Consider the following 17,757-nt stretch of genomic DNA (forward strand, 5'->3'; position numbering starts at 1 on the left):
CACAGGGTGCACTTAAACAGGACAATGTAGACAGAAATTAAACGAGTAGGTATAAATACACCTCATCTTTGGGACATGAGAGCACACCAGAGCTTTCACAAAACATCCACAAGGACTGCAGGCAAAACCCACAGAGAAGACACCCCAGCCCTGAATCAAACCCAGCACTCAAGAGCTGTGACGCATTGTAATTAACACTACCAACAGTCCTTTTGAATGCAGGACATTTTATTAAACGAGTAAACCAGTGAGGGAGTAGGAGCAGAGGCTTACAGTGTTTGATATACAAAGAACTACTACTATCAGCCTAACTACAAAAGAACAGTTCTGTAGTTCATAATCAAGAAATGCTAAGGCTTTCGAACACAGTTCTCTGTCCTTAATTGAAAAAGAACAGAAGTAATCAAAGAGAGTTATCAAAATATCAAGGAAGATAGAAGGAAAGTTCAATCAAGGTTTAGATTGTCAGAGAATTAAGCATTGATTTGTTTGTTTTTGAATTCAACAAAAAGGGTAAAACAACTAAACAACTGTCATTTTATTCCACTGATAAATTCCAATTTACCACCTTTACAGAACCTCAGCATGAAATAAAATAATTAAAATTCCAATGGAATAAAATTATATTACACTTAATATTTGCCATCATTATCATCCAACTTTTTTGTGATGCTTTTATCAAAGGCCCTAATTAACATTTACTAAAGTAGTTCAGGTGAGTAGCTGTGTCAGCATGCCTAGGCTGCAAAGGAGCAAGTAACAGGTTTATTCCACGCTGAAAAGAGAAGAACGTTTTGGCTGAAACGTTATGCTTTTTCTTCTCTTTTCAGCGTGGAATAAACCATTTAGTAAAGTATACATTTATACAACACAGTATGGGTATGAGTATAAATGTGTATAACACAGTTAAACATACTAGAATATAAATTAAATGCAGAAAACATAACATATAATGATTATACGTCACATATGAAGTTCAATTTAATGTGCAAATCAACCTGTTCAGCTTCACCAGTTCCCTCTCAGAGATCAACGCCAATGGAAACAAAAACGAGCCAGAAAAGGACAAAAAAAACAAGTGAACTAGAACCACTGCGACAGCACCTGTTGCAAAAACAGCACCTTGTCAAAACATCTTCCGGTGATGGGAGTCCACTGGTGAAACAAGCAGGCTAAGAGATCACCAGGATTACTAGAGTGGTGGTGAGAAGGGTCTGCAACAAATCTGCAGTTAAAACTATACTGCTTTTAACCTGTCAACAAGGTTCTTCTTCTTGGATCTTCAGTGCTCAATCTGTATAATGCTGTTTCTATTCGCTTAAAGTGCAGGAAACCACAAGTGTCTAGTTTCCGTCTCAAGGGTTTGTGTGTGCATTTTCAGTCACAGCCAGCAGAGCTGCCATTGAAATGCCTTTTAGCTTGTTTAAAAAGGTACAAGAAAAGAGCTGTATGCCACTGTCAGCAAACCGCATAGATTACCTAAACATTTCCTTTCACAGATTAGATAAAATTACTTGTCTAATGGAGTATCAAGCTGAAAAATGGCACCATTTGCTAGCACATTTCATCTTTCTTTAGGCTGACTACAAAGTATAATAACTGCTTTGAATGACAGGCACAATAGCAAATTAAATTACAAAGTCTGAGCAGGTCTTGATGAGCAATGGCACCTGAAACAAATAAAAGCAGTGTGGAGCTGCTTCCCTATGTTTATCAGAACTGAGAGATCCAGTCATTCGGAGCAGGGACTTATGGTTCCTTTCCCCTCATGGTTTCTGAAACACTGAAAAGTGTTCTTGCACACTGTCAGTATTCTAACTTTCCAGTTCATAACACTGCATATACAGTATCATTTAATTAAAAAAAAAACAGCTGAGATTTCAATGTACCAGAAAGCATACTATAATGTCAAAGGAAACATTTTACCTAGAAACATTTAATAGGTTAGAAAACAAATCAAACCTCAAGTTTGTCCACATCAGCTGCCAAAGAAAATGAAGGACACTCAGACCTTGGATAATCTGAGTTTTGTTTGCAATGAATACATTAAACAAAGTTGAAGATTAAAAGTAAGAATGGGGTGATTTCAGAGACCAGGAACTGCTGTTTACAGATAAACAGTCACAGTACTGTCTATTCAAACTACAAGTTCAGTAAATCCTCTTTATCCGAGAAAAAGCTGTGGTCAGAGAGAAAAAAGCAGCACAGAAATTGATATACTCAAAAAACAGAAAAAGCAATAGGGAAATTAAATCTGAGAAACCAACTACAATGCAAAAGAAATATTCTTATCAAAGGATTTGTTGATGCAGTTGTAAAGCTAAGGTTCTTTGAGCACAACTTAAATACAAGTTATCACAGCTTTTGCTTGCAATGACAAAGTCAGGATATTTTAAAATCTTTTTAAGATAAATGGAACATTTACAGGACATCTGTTTTCAATGTACAGAATATTAACAAACATAACAATTGAAAACAGATCCCATCTTACAAGCTCTCTGTTAAATTGGGCCTTTTAACTTAAAATGTGTTCAATTAGGACATAGTCTAATTAGTTTAGTGTACAGATGGTATGGAAATCAGGAAGCATCCCTGTTATGCACAACTGTAATTCAGCATACTGTTACTTTTTGGTCTCTTATTGATAGAATTTTCAAAGAGACAGTTGCCTTTAATTAGTTTTTGTCCTCTTTTAACCCATAAAATGACTGTTATTTGGAATTTACAAGTTTATTTTTATACTTTTTATGTTAGCTGCTTATCAAAAATAAAATGTAATAAACATTGTGTTTTAGCTTCCTTTTATTCTTTCTGTGGATATCAAAATAAAATTTTAACATTTTTTGCTAACTATTAAGGAATTGAATGGTTACGTTTCTGACTAAATCCATGACTGTGACCACCCTATATACAGTGCCTATTGAAAGCCTACACACTCTTTCCAAAGTAACACATTTTGTGGTCCCCTCATTATTTGAGTTTGAAAACAGTGCTGTAAGGAGGAATGGCAAACACTTTAAAAATCTACTTGTGCTAAATTTTACAGACATTTCAAAACAGAATTAAGGCAGTATTTCAAGCAAAAGGAGCTTCCACTAGGTAAGGGATGTGTACACTTATTAACTCTTATTTCTAGGTGGTTGTGTGTTATAATGTATAAATAAATAAAGGTGGCAATTTATGATTACTGATTTATCTTGATTTCAGACTGATTTCAGCCACAAAATACATTACTTGGGAGAGGGTGTAAAGACTTTGTATAGGCACTTGTACCAGTGCTTCCCCACCTTGGATGAAGGTAATAAAGATACGGACAAACCCTAGTTAAGAAGAAAAAAATATTGATAATCCTGGCAATAAACCCCCAGGTCTAAGGAACGATCCTCTGGATATCAATTATCCTAAATTAAACCAAAAGGCTGTTGGCTTTTGGTATTGGTGCAAGGAATGGTGGTGGGGCTTTTGCATGATGAATGCAAGGGAATTATGGTCTAGGAATGCGGTTTGTGTGCATGCAGCCATCAGTGGTATTTTTATGGCAATAGTACACCCCAAACCTCCCTCTCATGCACAAAGATTTTGTTTTAATTCATCAATGCTGTATATAAAAGCACACATCTTCCATCTTCCATCTTCTATCAAGACATTCACAGCTGCTACTATTACTAGTTTAGTCTGAGCTACAGACATGATCTTACTTTCTGTATTGTTTGTTTCTACTAGCTATGCATTAGTGCTGTGAGCTATTACTGGTCAGCATTAACATCAGTTTAATTACTACAACTTTGAGCTACCCAGAAAAAAATATAAGGTGAGCAGGTAAAAAAGCTTTCAAGCAGAATATGGAATAAAACTAGTTCTGTCAGTAGCAAAATAATGTACTTTGGATATTGCTACATACATGTTAAAAGAATGTATTTTCCAAAGCAAGTCTCCTTCCAACCCTTGAAAACTAGGATTACTATTGATAAAAGGAAAAATCTCAATAGCAAATGCAGCATCACTGACTTTAAATTCATTCCAAAATGAAGTGATGTAGTTAAGTCATTCTTTTTTGTTATTTCTTTAACATTTCAGAGTACAGTGAGGATGTCATTAGAAAGAATGTCATCAAATTGTATGACAATGAGTAATTTTCTCCCTTGTTGAAAGAGGGAATTGTATAACAGAACCTGAGGACAGATGATGAAGAGCAAGTCATAGCAAATGTGCTGCTATGGCACTGAAACGTACCCCTACAGAAGAAACATGTGCGACAGGCAGACAACCTTTGACACAAAGATTTTGAAATCTGGAGAGACACAATGGCAAGTAGCTTGGGAACTGAAGCATTACCATATAACACATCCTTAACATTTTCATCACAGAGAAAAAGGCCTCACAAGAGTAAAAACAATATTTGTGACAATGGCAACTGGTAGAGGGAAAAGCTTACATAAGGAGTGGAGAAATAACAGCAAAATAAAAACGTATATATATCCAACTTGTTTAGGAACAGGTGTTGAAGACAAGTCAAAATGCCCAGCTATTTTTTTTTGCCTTGTGACTCACATGTGTCGCTATGGAACTAAAAACAAGAAAGGCTCCAAGGTTTTTATAAAAGGATTGCCATTCCCACCATCTGCTTTAAATAACTATGAACTCCTGTGTGTTCAATATAGATGAGAGAAGCCAGGGCTGAGGTTTGTTATGGCTTGAAGCCAGGCCTGTCTGATTTAGTCATATTCAGAGGAATAAAAAATGGAAAGAAATACCACACATACTTTGTGTCCCTCTCCATTGCTCCCTTAATGCTGAAGTAACCAGGATCCTTTGTTCCCATTTAACCACCACTGAGCAGAAGACCAACTGCAGTCAGCAGAGAATCAGATCACTTTTTTACTTGAAAGACCACCATTATAAACAAGTGGCTTGAATGGAATATTGTTATTCCATTCTGGTAAAAAGAAAAAAAAAGATTCTGCTTCACAAATATTATGTGCAAAATGAAACATACTGTGTCACTGACCCCAGTTAACACCTCTGCCACATTTCCGTGGGTTTTTAAAAGCCTATTTCCATGTGGATTAGATTTTGACAGACTATGTGTTTCTGTGCAATACACATTAACCAGAGGATGATTCTATATAAAGAGCAGTCAACAAACACCTAATTTTCCACTTCCTCACAACTTTGTGTCCTAAAACATTCATGTCAAAAGGTGCACTGAGATCACAGGCCAAACAAAACCAAACAGCTGGGTAATACAGTCATAGCAATCTATATTATGGTGCATAAAAGCTTTTAAAATGACAAACAAAAATGAGCTATGATGTTACAGTAATTAAACCTAAAGTAAATTTAAAGCTAATCAACAAAGATTAACTCATGTTTGAAAACAGCTGTAGGGGATTCTTGCCTGGTTTTCTTTAATCTCACTCTCCTGCTCCCAAAACACGTCTCTAGAATGTTCCTGTCATTTCTTTTTAAGCAACCTTCACAGAATCCACCTCTTTACTCCAGCTCATCCGAATTCGGCAGCTCGCCTCGTCTTATATCATCATCATTCTTTGCATGCTAGACTATTTCTTCAGTTTCTCCACTTGCTTCCTGTTGCTATACACATCTCATTCAACTTCCTAGTTCTTAAATACCACTGTCTCCACAATTACATGCCTACAGTCCCCTGTCTCTCCTTGCAACCCCTCCTGTCCTCCTCCTCCACCAGGTAGGCTGGATCCCCTCTCTTCTCCCACTCCCATAGCCTATTTGTTCTTCACCCTTACCCTCAGAGGTGGAATGAACAGAAATCAGAATTATTCAGGCCCTGACCATCCTTAAAGCACATGCTCAAGAAAATTTCAGAGTCATTCATTTATGCAGCACCTGTTAACTGTCAGCCACATCCTTCAATTTCTCACACTGTAAAGTATTAATATTCTGAATTCCCAAATTGTTCATGTAACTTCCTAGTTGTACTTATTCACTGTAAAAACAGAACAGATACTAACAGGGTGTGTTACATTACTGTTCCATATCCATACTATCTACAGAATGTTTTAACTGTAACAGTTTCAATTTGTTTGCACAGCATAGGTTGTGCTATCCTTATTGTTAACTTCTTGTACCTCCGTGATTGTTCTCGATGTTTCTGTAAAATCTCTGTAGTCTCCCTGGATAAGAGCATATGTTCAACAAATGATGATGATAACAGAAATACTTGAAGATTAACATTTTAAGCTCATCTGAATTTTTCATTTTTACTTAATTATATGCATACTGTGGAAGACAACTTATTGTTAAAATGAAAGTACTTCTGTTAAAATGAGATTCAAAATATTATTAAAATGAAAGATACAGGAACCCAAAGTAATGCATGCACACAGATTGAGAACTGGATAATGGGCAGAGAACAGAATACATATTAGGAAACTTTTAGAAAGCAGAATGCCTTCAATGCAGTACCACAGAGGTCTGTCTTTAGACCACTACTCTTCATTATGTACATTAATGATCTTGAGTATGTAATTGCTGCTAAACTTGTTAAATTCACAGATAATCCAATAAGGATGTTAAAAACAACACAATTACAATAGGTGCAAATTGTTGCACACAGACAGTAATAACAGGAATTACAAATACAAAAAAGGCAGTAATCCTGAAGCATCTTGATCTAGGGAAAAAATACAAAAGGCAAACAAAATGTTTGGATATAGAGTGAAATGTACAGCACGCAAAAGGGAAGTAATATTAATAATCAGTAAGACCTTTTTCAGAATATTCTACAAATGTGGCCACCATTATAAAAAAAACCTGCTACTCTGGAAAGATTTCAAAGAAACAACTAGAAGCGTTCCTGGTCTCGTCATCCATAAACCAGTTAAAAGAGCACTTTATTCTTTCGAATGCTCTTAAGTTTTAAACAGAGCATATTATGAGGGGATGTGATATAAGTATTCACAATTCTGACAAATACAGATTATTGCTTCAGTGTCAAAAGAAGAACTCCAAAATAAAATTTTACAAAAGAAAGTGCTTTTAAAACTGAAAATATGAGCGACTTTACAGGGGTGTGGCTGTATGAATTAAACTACTCGGAGCTCACATAGATTACCAGAGAACGTTCAAATATAATCTGGGAGAGATCAGATCAATACATTACTAGGAAACAAGCTAGATGGGCTGAATGGCCTCTTTCTTTTCAATGTTTTGTAAAGGGCTCATACACATTTAACAGATCTACAGCTTGGTAGAGTGCTTGGTTGAGAAATGGGGTTCTTGTTTGAATCAATAAACAACTAAGTTGGCACATCGACCACATGGCTCTCATCTGGCATCAACAGCATGAACTACGGAAGGACTTCAGTCCTGAAACCACATTGATTACCATACATTCCTGCACTCACCAGCCATGCACACCCCTGCTGCCATGTCAGCTGAGATAGTATTGACATGGCAGCCAGTCACTGCTCCACCCACCTGCACCTGTCCACATATCTGCATTCAGCACCGGTTGCCATGAATACCAATTTGACAAGAGATCTGGATTACCTGGAGGCAATTTACTTCATCGCCCACTTCAGGTGGTTCAGGGATATTTAGGGCTACTCAGACCCTGCTCAGGTTTCCGTTACAGACTGAGCTTCCAAAACCTCCGGCTTTTTCCTTGCTGCATGTAATTTTGATTCCTGACCTCTGCTTGCGTTCTTGACATTGTTCCCAGATCATCCTTGGCTTGTTACTCTCAACACACCTTTTGGATTCCCCTTTGTGCTTTGGAATGAGTTCTGTTTGCATCAGCTTTACCCCCTGCCTGCCTGACCACAAACTCTGTGTTCTTGTCTGCTACACTACCCCGCTGCTTGCGAGCACAGCTCTGCCGAGTTCCTAGCTTGCTACAGCACCACTCCGCCTGTGAGCTTAGCACCCCTGCCTGCATGCAGTACAGATATCTTCCATTTTCCGGATATTCTCCAAGGCCTATGGCAACTAGCAAATAGTGACACATGACAGCTATCACAATAGGGTTGTTAACATTTGGGTGAGGCAGACGCGCATTGGCAGCTGTAGCTGAGATGATCAGCCCTACCTAGAATATGTTCTGTTTGGCCCTTTAAGATAGGAAAAAACTAAGGATGCCCTTAACAAAAATCCACCATATCACTCTTAAATGAACAGCCATGTTCAAGGGCACCACCTATATGTAGTCAAAAAAAACAAAAAAGAGTATTAAAATATGAGACCTTCAACATCACGACCAAGATGGACTGTCTAAAAAGACATATTGCATTTGTGTCATCAGAACTTGCCCGACAAGCCAAAGAAAGACCAGTAAAAAAATATGGAGCTGGCTTTTCGTCTTGAAGTGAAAATCGAAGAAAGATAGATTTGCCTCACAAATGAAACCTTTGGCATCTTTTGTAAATTTGTAATTGGAATCAATGAGCACCCCATGATTCTGTCTCATATTAGCAAAGAATCGATATACTTATATCATATTCCCATATATCCATGCAAATTCAGGGATTCATGCAATTCAAACAGCAATGACTCCATGAAGCACTGTTTAAATAGTTATGCACTAAAGCACTGAATGAATACAACCATAAAAAAACACATTTTCAAACATCTCAAGACTCAACCAAGAATAGAAGAAAAATGTTTATATGGTTCAGGAAGATCATTAAGATGAATATCGGAAATGCCTGCTGCTAAGACATACTTAGATTTGGATTTTATACCAGGAAATACCAAGATTGGTTTGATGAAAATGACTAGACTATTAATCAATAATCGATTACTTATTGATCAAATGTGCAAGGCTTTCTCTGCATGGGAGAGCAACCCAAACTCCACAGAGAAGTATCTGACCCACCAGCAAGCAAACACAGAGGTATAAAGGAGATTTTTTAACATGACAAACAGTTGAACAAATTCAACATCTTGCAGACAATCTATATCTGTTGTTCTACAATTCCTCAAGGTCTGTTTAAAGCCTGAATACCTACGCACCTGGACCTTTCAGATTTATCGAAGGGGGGGCCCTCACCAAGGAAGGGACTCATGGGGCCTCCCAAGTGGTTGAAGAGTAAGGCTGCTTGCTCAAGTGCAAGCTGTGCTCTATGATCTAGATGTTACAGGTTCAAGCCTGGCTCATGTCACTACCCAACTGTGACTGACATTTCCCAAGCTGCTGAGTGAATAGTGAGAATATTCAGCCTGGAACCTCAGCAGCTTTATAACATCACTTTATTAACCCTTTACAATTTCTTGCATTAGGGATTATCTTTTCGCATACCCCAGCTTGCTCTCCATGAGACACACAGACACACAGATAGGGAGAGAGCCTGGGGTCAGAGCGCAGGGTCTGCCATTGTACTGCGCCCATGGAGCAGTTGGGGTTAAGGGCCTTGCAAAGGAGCCCAACGGTATAGGATTCCTCTGCCGGCTGCGGGATTTGAACCAGCAACCTTCCAGCCACAGGCGCAGATCCTTAGCAACAGAGCCACCGCTCCGCCCCCAGGTGAGATATATGCCTTTCCTCCAGTCTGCACTGAACCTCTGGTACAGGGCTGTGTGGCTTGTGACACGTTAAAAGACAGCGAAGTCTGCCTCTGCAACAAAATATTCAATTACATCCCGTACCACTTAGACACAAGCTTAGACACAAACTAGCCCTAGCACTACACCTACAAGCTCACACTATATTGAAATGGAATGATTATATAATACTAAAGGAATTTAAGGATGCCATAATTTTGACAATCTTCAAGAAGTGGGACTAATATGATCTAAAAAATCACAGAGTGATCTCCATGATGTCCGTCTCGGGCAAGATTAGAAGAATTCTCCTGAACTGTTTCATTGCTTTTGCTGAAGAACTTTTCCCAACTTTGTTCTCTCCCAGGCAGGCTCCACTAGCAATGAAACTGTGATCATGTTCCATCATCAGCATAGGCTCGGTCATGTTATCTGGATGTGAGACTCTAGGATCCCAGAACAGCTAAGGCAACTGCTCCAGAAGAGCACAGAAAAAACATTTCATAGACATTGTAAAAGCAAACATGTAGAAATCAATGCCTGGGAAGCACCATATACAGTACACACCCGCATTTCTCCTGAAACCTGCCAGAGAGTCTGTTGATCCTATACTGGTATAAGCAGTCACCATCAGATCCAAGGAAGATAATTATCTTTCATCATTAAAAAAAGCTTATGAGTGAAAATATCCAATAAAACTATAATAAAAACAAAATAGATTTTTTACTACGTATTGTAGGATCTTGGTATCATAGTATTTATTACTATTGAACACTTATCCACCCATTACACTTATGAGGCACAAAAATAAAAAAACACTTCTTGTACTCACAGCCACTGCTATCATGGTGTCGTCTGGTTTCCATTCTGCCCGCTGGTAGGACCCAAATTGTGAAGCTGCCCTCTCTGACTCTATATAGCTCACTATTAGAACACTGGGCTGGGGAAAAAAGACAAGAAGTAAAGATCAGACAAGGCAAAATGCTGTTTTTTGTCTTTCTACATTATCCCAACCTTTCCTGGGTCTATTTCTTGAGAAACAGAAGTAGAATATGCCTCATCAAACACATACAGCATTATTTGTCAAGTGACTATAAGATGAACTTTCACAGGTGCAGGTGAACTTTCATAAAGTTTATTTTATGTCTTTTGTCTGTTATGAGGTAGCTGTTACCCACCCTTATTTGTTATTTTATCTGTAAATCTGAAGATTACACATCCTCCAAATACAATTTAAACATGAAACAAGTTCTTCAGACCAGCTTAAAAATAGCTACTTGCAAAAGAACAGCAGGACTACATTCAAAATTGTTCAGGACTACATAAAATTATTTATCTAACTTATGTAACTATCTAGATCATACAGAGGATAATTTTGAGGGGATAATCATCACTTTTGTTGATGAGGCTTTATGAATGCCCCAAAGTATTACAATGATTCAATATTAGAGCTTCTGAATTTGAGGATGAATCAGATAATGACAGTAATGAGATCAACCACTTCTAGGGAGCCTAGAACTTCTAGATTAGTATCCAGAAGAAAAGGTGGATTGACTCCTCAACTGCTCTGCCATCCTGGGCCAAGCAGTAGACCCACGGGGAGGGATTAAACATCTCCACACAGTCCCACGCAAAGCTATCTTAGGAAGGGAATTAAGAAGGAAACTTTTTGTGCTAGCCCGGCAAAGAAATTTCAGCCTTAGGTGAAGGATCCTACAGTATGAATAAAGAACTAGGTCTATCCACCAGAAGTGGGAAACCATTGTTTTTGGGGCCTGAAATCAAGTAAGAAAAAGGGATTTGGGTTACATATTTGTCAGCTCATGGAGCTCCTCCTGGAGCAAGTAAGCTGAGGTTGGCTAATAAACATGCAGCCCTGAAGATCATAAAGTTACTGTACGTGCAAAATAATTGTTAGCTAACTTTTACATCATGTACATTACTCTATGTCTCTTGAAAAACAGTGGAATTGATGGTTCAGAGAAGTGAGGGGACACGGGCACGCAAGACCATCCACGGAGCTATGGCCATGAACATGAGCTGAGGGGAGAGATTTGTTAAGAAACTATATAACTATAAGTTTTATATAAACAATTGTATCGTAATTTATGAAAATGTTTTCTTTATTTTCCCCCCATCTTTTGTCAATTATACACAGACTGCAATGTATTCCAGGGCACAAATATTATAATACCCTGCAGCTCTTCTCTTTTTAATGTGGAACAAAATAATCAAAGCAAACATTTACAATACATAACAGCAGGACACACAGAGACAAATTAAATGGCAAAAAACATAACATATGTCAGGGGTATTCTGCTGCTCAGCTGTTCTTTATGCTCTCTTCCTAATTATGTGACAATACCTACACAATGCAATAAGTTTATAAACAAGGCTTGGTCTCAATTTTCCTTAATTTTAACATCTGACATGCCGCGAAGTTCTTTTATGGCTTCTGTTTGCATGTTATGCATATCTATCCAGGAATCTGGTGATTTCACTAAATGCATCAGTCCAACCTGGAACCATAATTCGAATAATAAAGGACACAATGACTTTGCATACTGTTTTAAACAGTAGTCGTATATACAGTAACAAGCAACTGTATACTGGGGAAAGGAAAGGACTCAATTTGTTGTTCTCTTTTTCTTGTGTATGGAATTTTTTTCTGCAACACTAACACAAGACTGAAAATTTTCCTTACCGTTTACTTTTCCTGAAAATATGGAAAAGTGGATTCAATGTGAAATAACACTGTACTCTCTTAATATTGTGAGATAAGTAAGAGATTACTGATCTTGGTGTTAATTATCCTGATATCTAATTATTTGCCTGATATTTTATTAACCTGACCTGTGCCTTTTTGATAGCTCTTTGTTGTCCATAGTTGACTCTTTACTGGAAGATGCACCACCTATCAGAGGACACCCACAGGAACAGCCAATTTTATTTTGTAATCAGCAGGATCACTACAATTGAATTGCAATAGGGAGGTAATTGATCATACCAGAGCCATTTAACAATTGCTATTGCTATGGGTTAGATAAGTGTACACACCCCTGTTTTCTAGGTTTTCATTTGTATTTACTTTTCAAAGAGTTTAAAGTGTTGGTTTTTCACTTGGAGGTTATGTGTTACAATGTGAAGAGATAAAATAAATTCTGATTTGACGTGTTTTGATTTTAGGCTGTTAGGCCACAAACTGTTTTACTTTGGAAAGGGTGTGTAGAGGTTCTACAGGCATTGTATCCCCCCTGCTAACCCAGATTTATCCTGTTACAGGAGTTTTGGCAAACAACAAGGAAATTACTCTGCCAGCTGTGCCCCACATGTTAGGGTTCTGTTATGGAAAACTGAAGGTGTCAAAGCACTTTGCCATGAGCAAAACACATTGCCATAGTTGATTAAATGAGGGACTATGTCTACAACCTTAGTCATTAAACACTGTAAATGTGACAAGTATTTTTCTCCTTTCTAATTGATGAATTGAATTTGTTTCTTATTTTGGCAGTTAAAGAGAAATTAAACCAGGAGAATATAGCAGACATTTACAGCAGACGTGTAGCTACTGAATAGTAAAACCCGCTACAGGGTTTATTATCAAATTATATGTTATAGAGATGACAGTCAAAATTATAATGTGCAAATGAACTAAATACAAATATATTGATTTCCAAATGTCCACATGACATTCTTTCCCATGGTCACTTCCTTTAATGTATGCTTTGACATTAGCATATATTAGCTTTAGATAGAATATATGTCTGCTTTTTACAGTATATTAATATTAAACTTGCCGCACCAGCTACATTATCTGCATGGAAAATGTTGGTAAATAGAGACAAGATCTGGAGATTTTAAATAGCCTAACTTGAAGCATTTTAGAGTAGATGAAAATTACCTGCTGAAACTCCTTCAAAGTAAAGTCAGATTAGAAAAGCCATAGTATCTTAAAAGAGCAACACAAATCTAGCTTTGATATAGATCTAAGAGGAAAAATGTATACAGCAGGTGCACAGTACAGCACCCAGCTGAACGATATGCTTCATCTGCTTTATTTTATGTCAACTGTACCTAAGAGTCAGGATGCAGATCCAAACACCCTTTACATTAAGAAAACAGGAGACACTGCACCTCCCCTTCTGAGACCAGCATTGGCCACAGTGCTGTAGGATTTACAGTACACTGGAAATTCAGGGTCAAGTTAAGAAACAACTGTTTGGTAAAATGCTAGTTTTTCTCCATATACTGCAATTAGGAATTTAAGGTGCCTACACAGAACCAACAATACCGAAATTACACAAAATTAAAGTCACAAACCTTTGAACAATGAATGCCTGCCATTCACTGTTGCTTTTACTTAATATTACTGAAACCGAGTTTATCTAAGAAACAAGAATGCTGTTAAACTCGGACAACTTTTTTAAACTCATCATGTTCGTGTTACTACTGGCTCATTAAGGTTCAGAACAGTGTTAGGTACTGTTATTTATTCTTGTGACTGGTGCCAGCTTGCAGCAAATTGGATGAAGTAATCAGGCACTCATGTTTAACACCAGGACATATAAATTTTAAGAAAACACTTAAGCATTTGAGATTCAACATGAAAAACATGCTATCCGAATGTCTACCATTATAGAAAATGTTTTCTGACAGATATGCTCACGATTTTGTAATTTTATTTAAATAAAGTTAAGACCATTTTTCATCAATCAGGAGACATTGTGGTTTATGGCACACTTTGCTTATATTGCACTGGAATAAGATTTCCCAAGGGAGACAAAATTAATCCTACAGTACATAGCTACCAGAAAATGCTTTTTCTTAATTCTAGGAAACGTTCTATCAGAGGGCAGCACAGTGATGCCGTGTTACAGTAAACAGCCTGTCTCACTGTGCTAGAGCCCTAGGTTCAATTCCTAGAGTGCTGTCTTTGTGGAGTTTCTACTGTGATTTCTCCACTTTCTGGCACCCCTGTGATCCTGTTTTGGATAAAGTGGTTAGAAACTAAATGCATATGTTGGACATTCATTAGAATAAACATTTTTCAGTATAGTGATGAAGACAAGTGTTCAGTTCAGTGCAAGGTGGTAAGATTTATTGACAGCCAATAAGCAGATGGTCACTCAACATGACATTCAATACAAATGTAACCCTAATCCCTCATCTTCCTCTTCCAATGTTGCTGTATATTTTGCTGGACAATCACCATCGAATGCTTTAAGATTATCGCGATTTGAGAAAAGATTGAGGTAATCTTAAAGGAAATCACAAGATGCTCTCAGTGATTTTAAAGAAATTAAGAGCATTACACCTGAAAGCTATACCCCAATTGTAGAAGATTTTGTTCTTGTTATAGCTCTACATGCTTGTGGATTTCTATCCACACACCAGAAATAGTAATTTATAATATTTTTTTATTTTAAAATTATAACTCATTTTATAAAAAGCTACTTTACTCATTTAACAAGGTGGGGAATGAAAAAAAACAAGGAAAGTAATGACACCCACGACAATTCTGTGCTTGTGAGACAGAGTTTGTCCAAGTTCATATACTACCCATTCTAAACAACTAGGCTCAGAGGTTACCAACAATAATCTGTCTTCTGGCCTGTTAACAAGAGTAGTGAGACTATTTTCTGGTCCTATACTTTTATTTATCCTAATAGCCAGAGTGCAAATAAAAACACTGCCATTTTATTTCTTATAGTTCTGTGACAATGGCAGTACCTATCTATGGTAGGGTTCCGATTCTGAAATAGCAATAAAAAAGGCAAAGTTTTTTACATCTGACACTGGGTCAAGCTTCTGCCCAGCCATTATAATTTTCCACCTCCCAATATGGAATTCTTTAAAATACCATAATGTATTTAAAAATGGATTGAAGTATCTTTCTAGCAGTTCCAGTGGGGGTACTGTATTCTTTTCATTTTGAAAAAAAAACAAGCACTCATTAACATGTTGCAGTTAAGAAATTTGGAATTCAGTGAGTCCATACCACATTTTGGAAAATAGGATGGGAGGGAATGTTATGGACAGATGTTTGAGCCGGGAGCTCAATGTTCCCTATAAGTGTCCATCTTTATCTTCATCTTTCTTCCAGAAAAGGTCAATAAAGAATTCCATTATTGATTTCTTGGTCAGAATAATTAAAGCTTCTACCACAAAGTCATGCATTTGTCTCCTCCGAAACATGTAGGCCAAACATCAAGATATTTTAAAGCACAGCCACTTCTAACTTATACTTGTTGACCATTATAAAGAAACCTGTGCTTTTTGCATCTGTTGCCCTCTATAGTGCAACTCCAAAACATGACATCAGGCCACCACTGCACTGGAGATGTGAGAGCCTGCCAGAGACTAACCTTGCAGTTTTAAATTAAATCAGTGCAAGTGGTTATCAAGCTAAAACTAATTTAGCCCATAATAAAACAAGCCAGCCATTAGCACTTCCCAGGCCTGACTTGGGCTTCTGCTGAGGGCAATACTCAACAGTAAATCACTTAAGTAATCATAATTTTCATTTAATTCCCTAAAAGGGCGTTAGTGTAATCCAGTTTTAAATACCACAGGTATGATACAGCATGCAATAAAAGATCCAACAGACCAGGGCAAATGCAAAAACAGTAGCACACGTATAAAAATGTAATCAAAATGATTATGTTTATCTCAATGAACAACCTAACAGTGCAAACAATATTAGTTTCATGCATGAAGGGGTAATTTACCGATTTAATTGTACTGTTCCCTACTCACTGTGCTTTTTCCATTAAATTTTGATGTTTTCCTTTTTAATTCCCCTGAATTGAGGATCATAATAGCAGTTATAAACTAAAGGAGGCCTTATAGCATTAATTGATTCAGCAGACAGTAGTAGCTTATTGATCCAGGAAGTTCAAACATTTGTTTTAAAGGATTTGAAAGGAACACCATGACTGTTCCTAGAAGCCCACAAACTTTTAGCACTCACTGACATCTGTGGAGCTACATACAGACATACTGGCACTCACTGGGTGCCCCTTTAATTGACCAAGCCTGTACTACAGGATGACTCACTACTAGCAAGCAGTCTTCAATAAAATTTGAAAAGATCTTATTGATATACAAGTATAATTTAGTGACATTTCTTTAACTAAATAAATCTTAAAATCCTGGAAAACCACATGTTTTTAAAATACATTTTTAAAATATTTAGATAGAACTGAGTAAATCAAATTAAATAGTACAGGAAAAAAACAAACTACAGATTCTGACTTCCACTGAACATAAAGTTATTCACAAGTGTACACTTTCCTAGGGTTCTCAAAATTCTGCAAAGTATTTTAAGCCATCATGCAGTTCTGGAATAAAGCAGATGTTTTTATATCCCATTCCATTTTGAAGTATTTTCACTAAAGATAACATGCAACAATGAAACTGATAATTTTACTCTACACACTAATTTAACACTGTTTCAGAATTCAAACAATACCATTCTAATAAATATGAAAAAGTACATACTTTTTGCCTCTCTGAAGTCTTGGTGATCACTATTATTGCAGATCATATAAGAAAGTTAGTTGACAGCAATTAGTGCTACAGCAGAAGACAGAGAATGCTCAAAGGGATTTCATTCCACAACAAAGCCCATATGGTCATGAGGTTCATGTTGCTGTGACTGTCGTTTCTCTTCCAAACTGCTAAATACAAAATACAGTGCGCAAAAATAAATCACTCAGCAGTGACACTCAAAGCAAATCAATTCAGGGATCCATACAGATCAATTTAAGAAAAGACAACGTGCCTTCATTTAACAATAAATGGACTTTTACATGAGCTACATATAAGCTGTAGTACAACAGTTCCAAGACATATTTGGGTCTTAAGGGGCACAAATGAAACCAAACCAAGGAGGGAACATTTAAACTATTTTTTTTAAATGACGAAGCTACAAAAAGTTCAAAACTTTTTTTAGTCCTGGGATATCCTGTAAAACATGCTGTATAAGCTTTTCTGTATGCAGAATATTACATTTTAAGAGATCGGCATCAAAACATCATTTCCCAGATCAACACTACTGGTGTTTATCCGGCGACTAAGTGACCATGTCATCTCAGTGCTACAGAAAGGTTTTCCTGTTCCAGAACCTCTAATTTAGCAGACAAGATTATAGTTAATATCTTATTTGTTCACAGTTAAAGATGATTCATCAGAATTAGTTTGTCACATCTCACTGTCAAGCTTAATATCAGGTTTAAA

The 17,757-nt window shown here is 37.0% G+C and overlaps 1 protein-coding gene across 2 annotated transcripts in view; it reads right to left on the minus strand.

Moving 5' to 3' along the window:
• ric1 (RIC1 homolog, RAB6A GEF complex partner 1) overlaps positions 1–17,757 on the minus strand; it is a 128,993-nt gene that overhangs the window by 89,647 nt on the left and 21,589 nt on the right. For both annotated transcript variants that reach the window (XM_088912301.1, XM_088912300.1), the window contains exon 2: positions 10,352–10,459. In XM_088912301.1, the coding sequence (XP_088768427.1) occupies positions 10,352–10,459 (108 nt within the window). The remainder of the gene's footprint in view (positions 1–10,351; positions 10,460–17,757) is intronic.

Source organism: Atractosteus spatula, chromosome 3 (assembly GCF_055471065.1).
Source record: "Atractosteus spatula isolate fAtrSpa1 chromosome 3, fAtrSpa1.hap1, whole genome shotgun sequence".
Taxonomy (NCBI): domain Eukaryota; kingdom Metazoa; phylum Chordata; class Actinopteri; order Semionotiformes; family Lepisosteidae; genus Atractosteus; species Atractosteus spatula.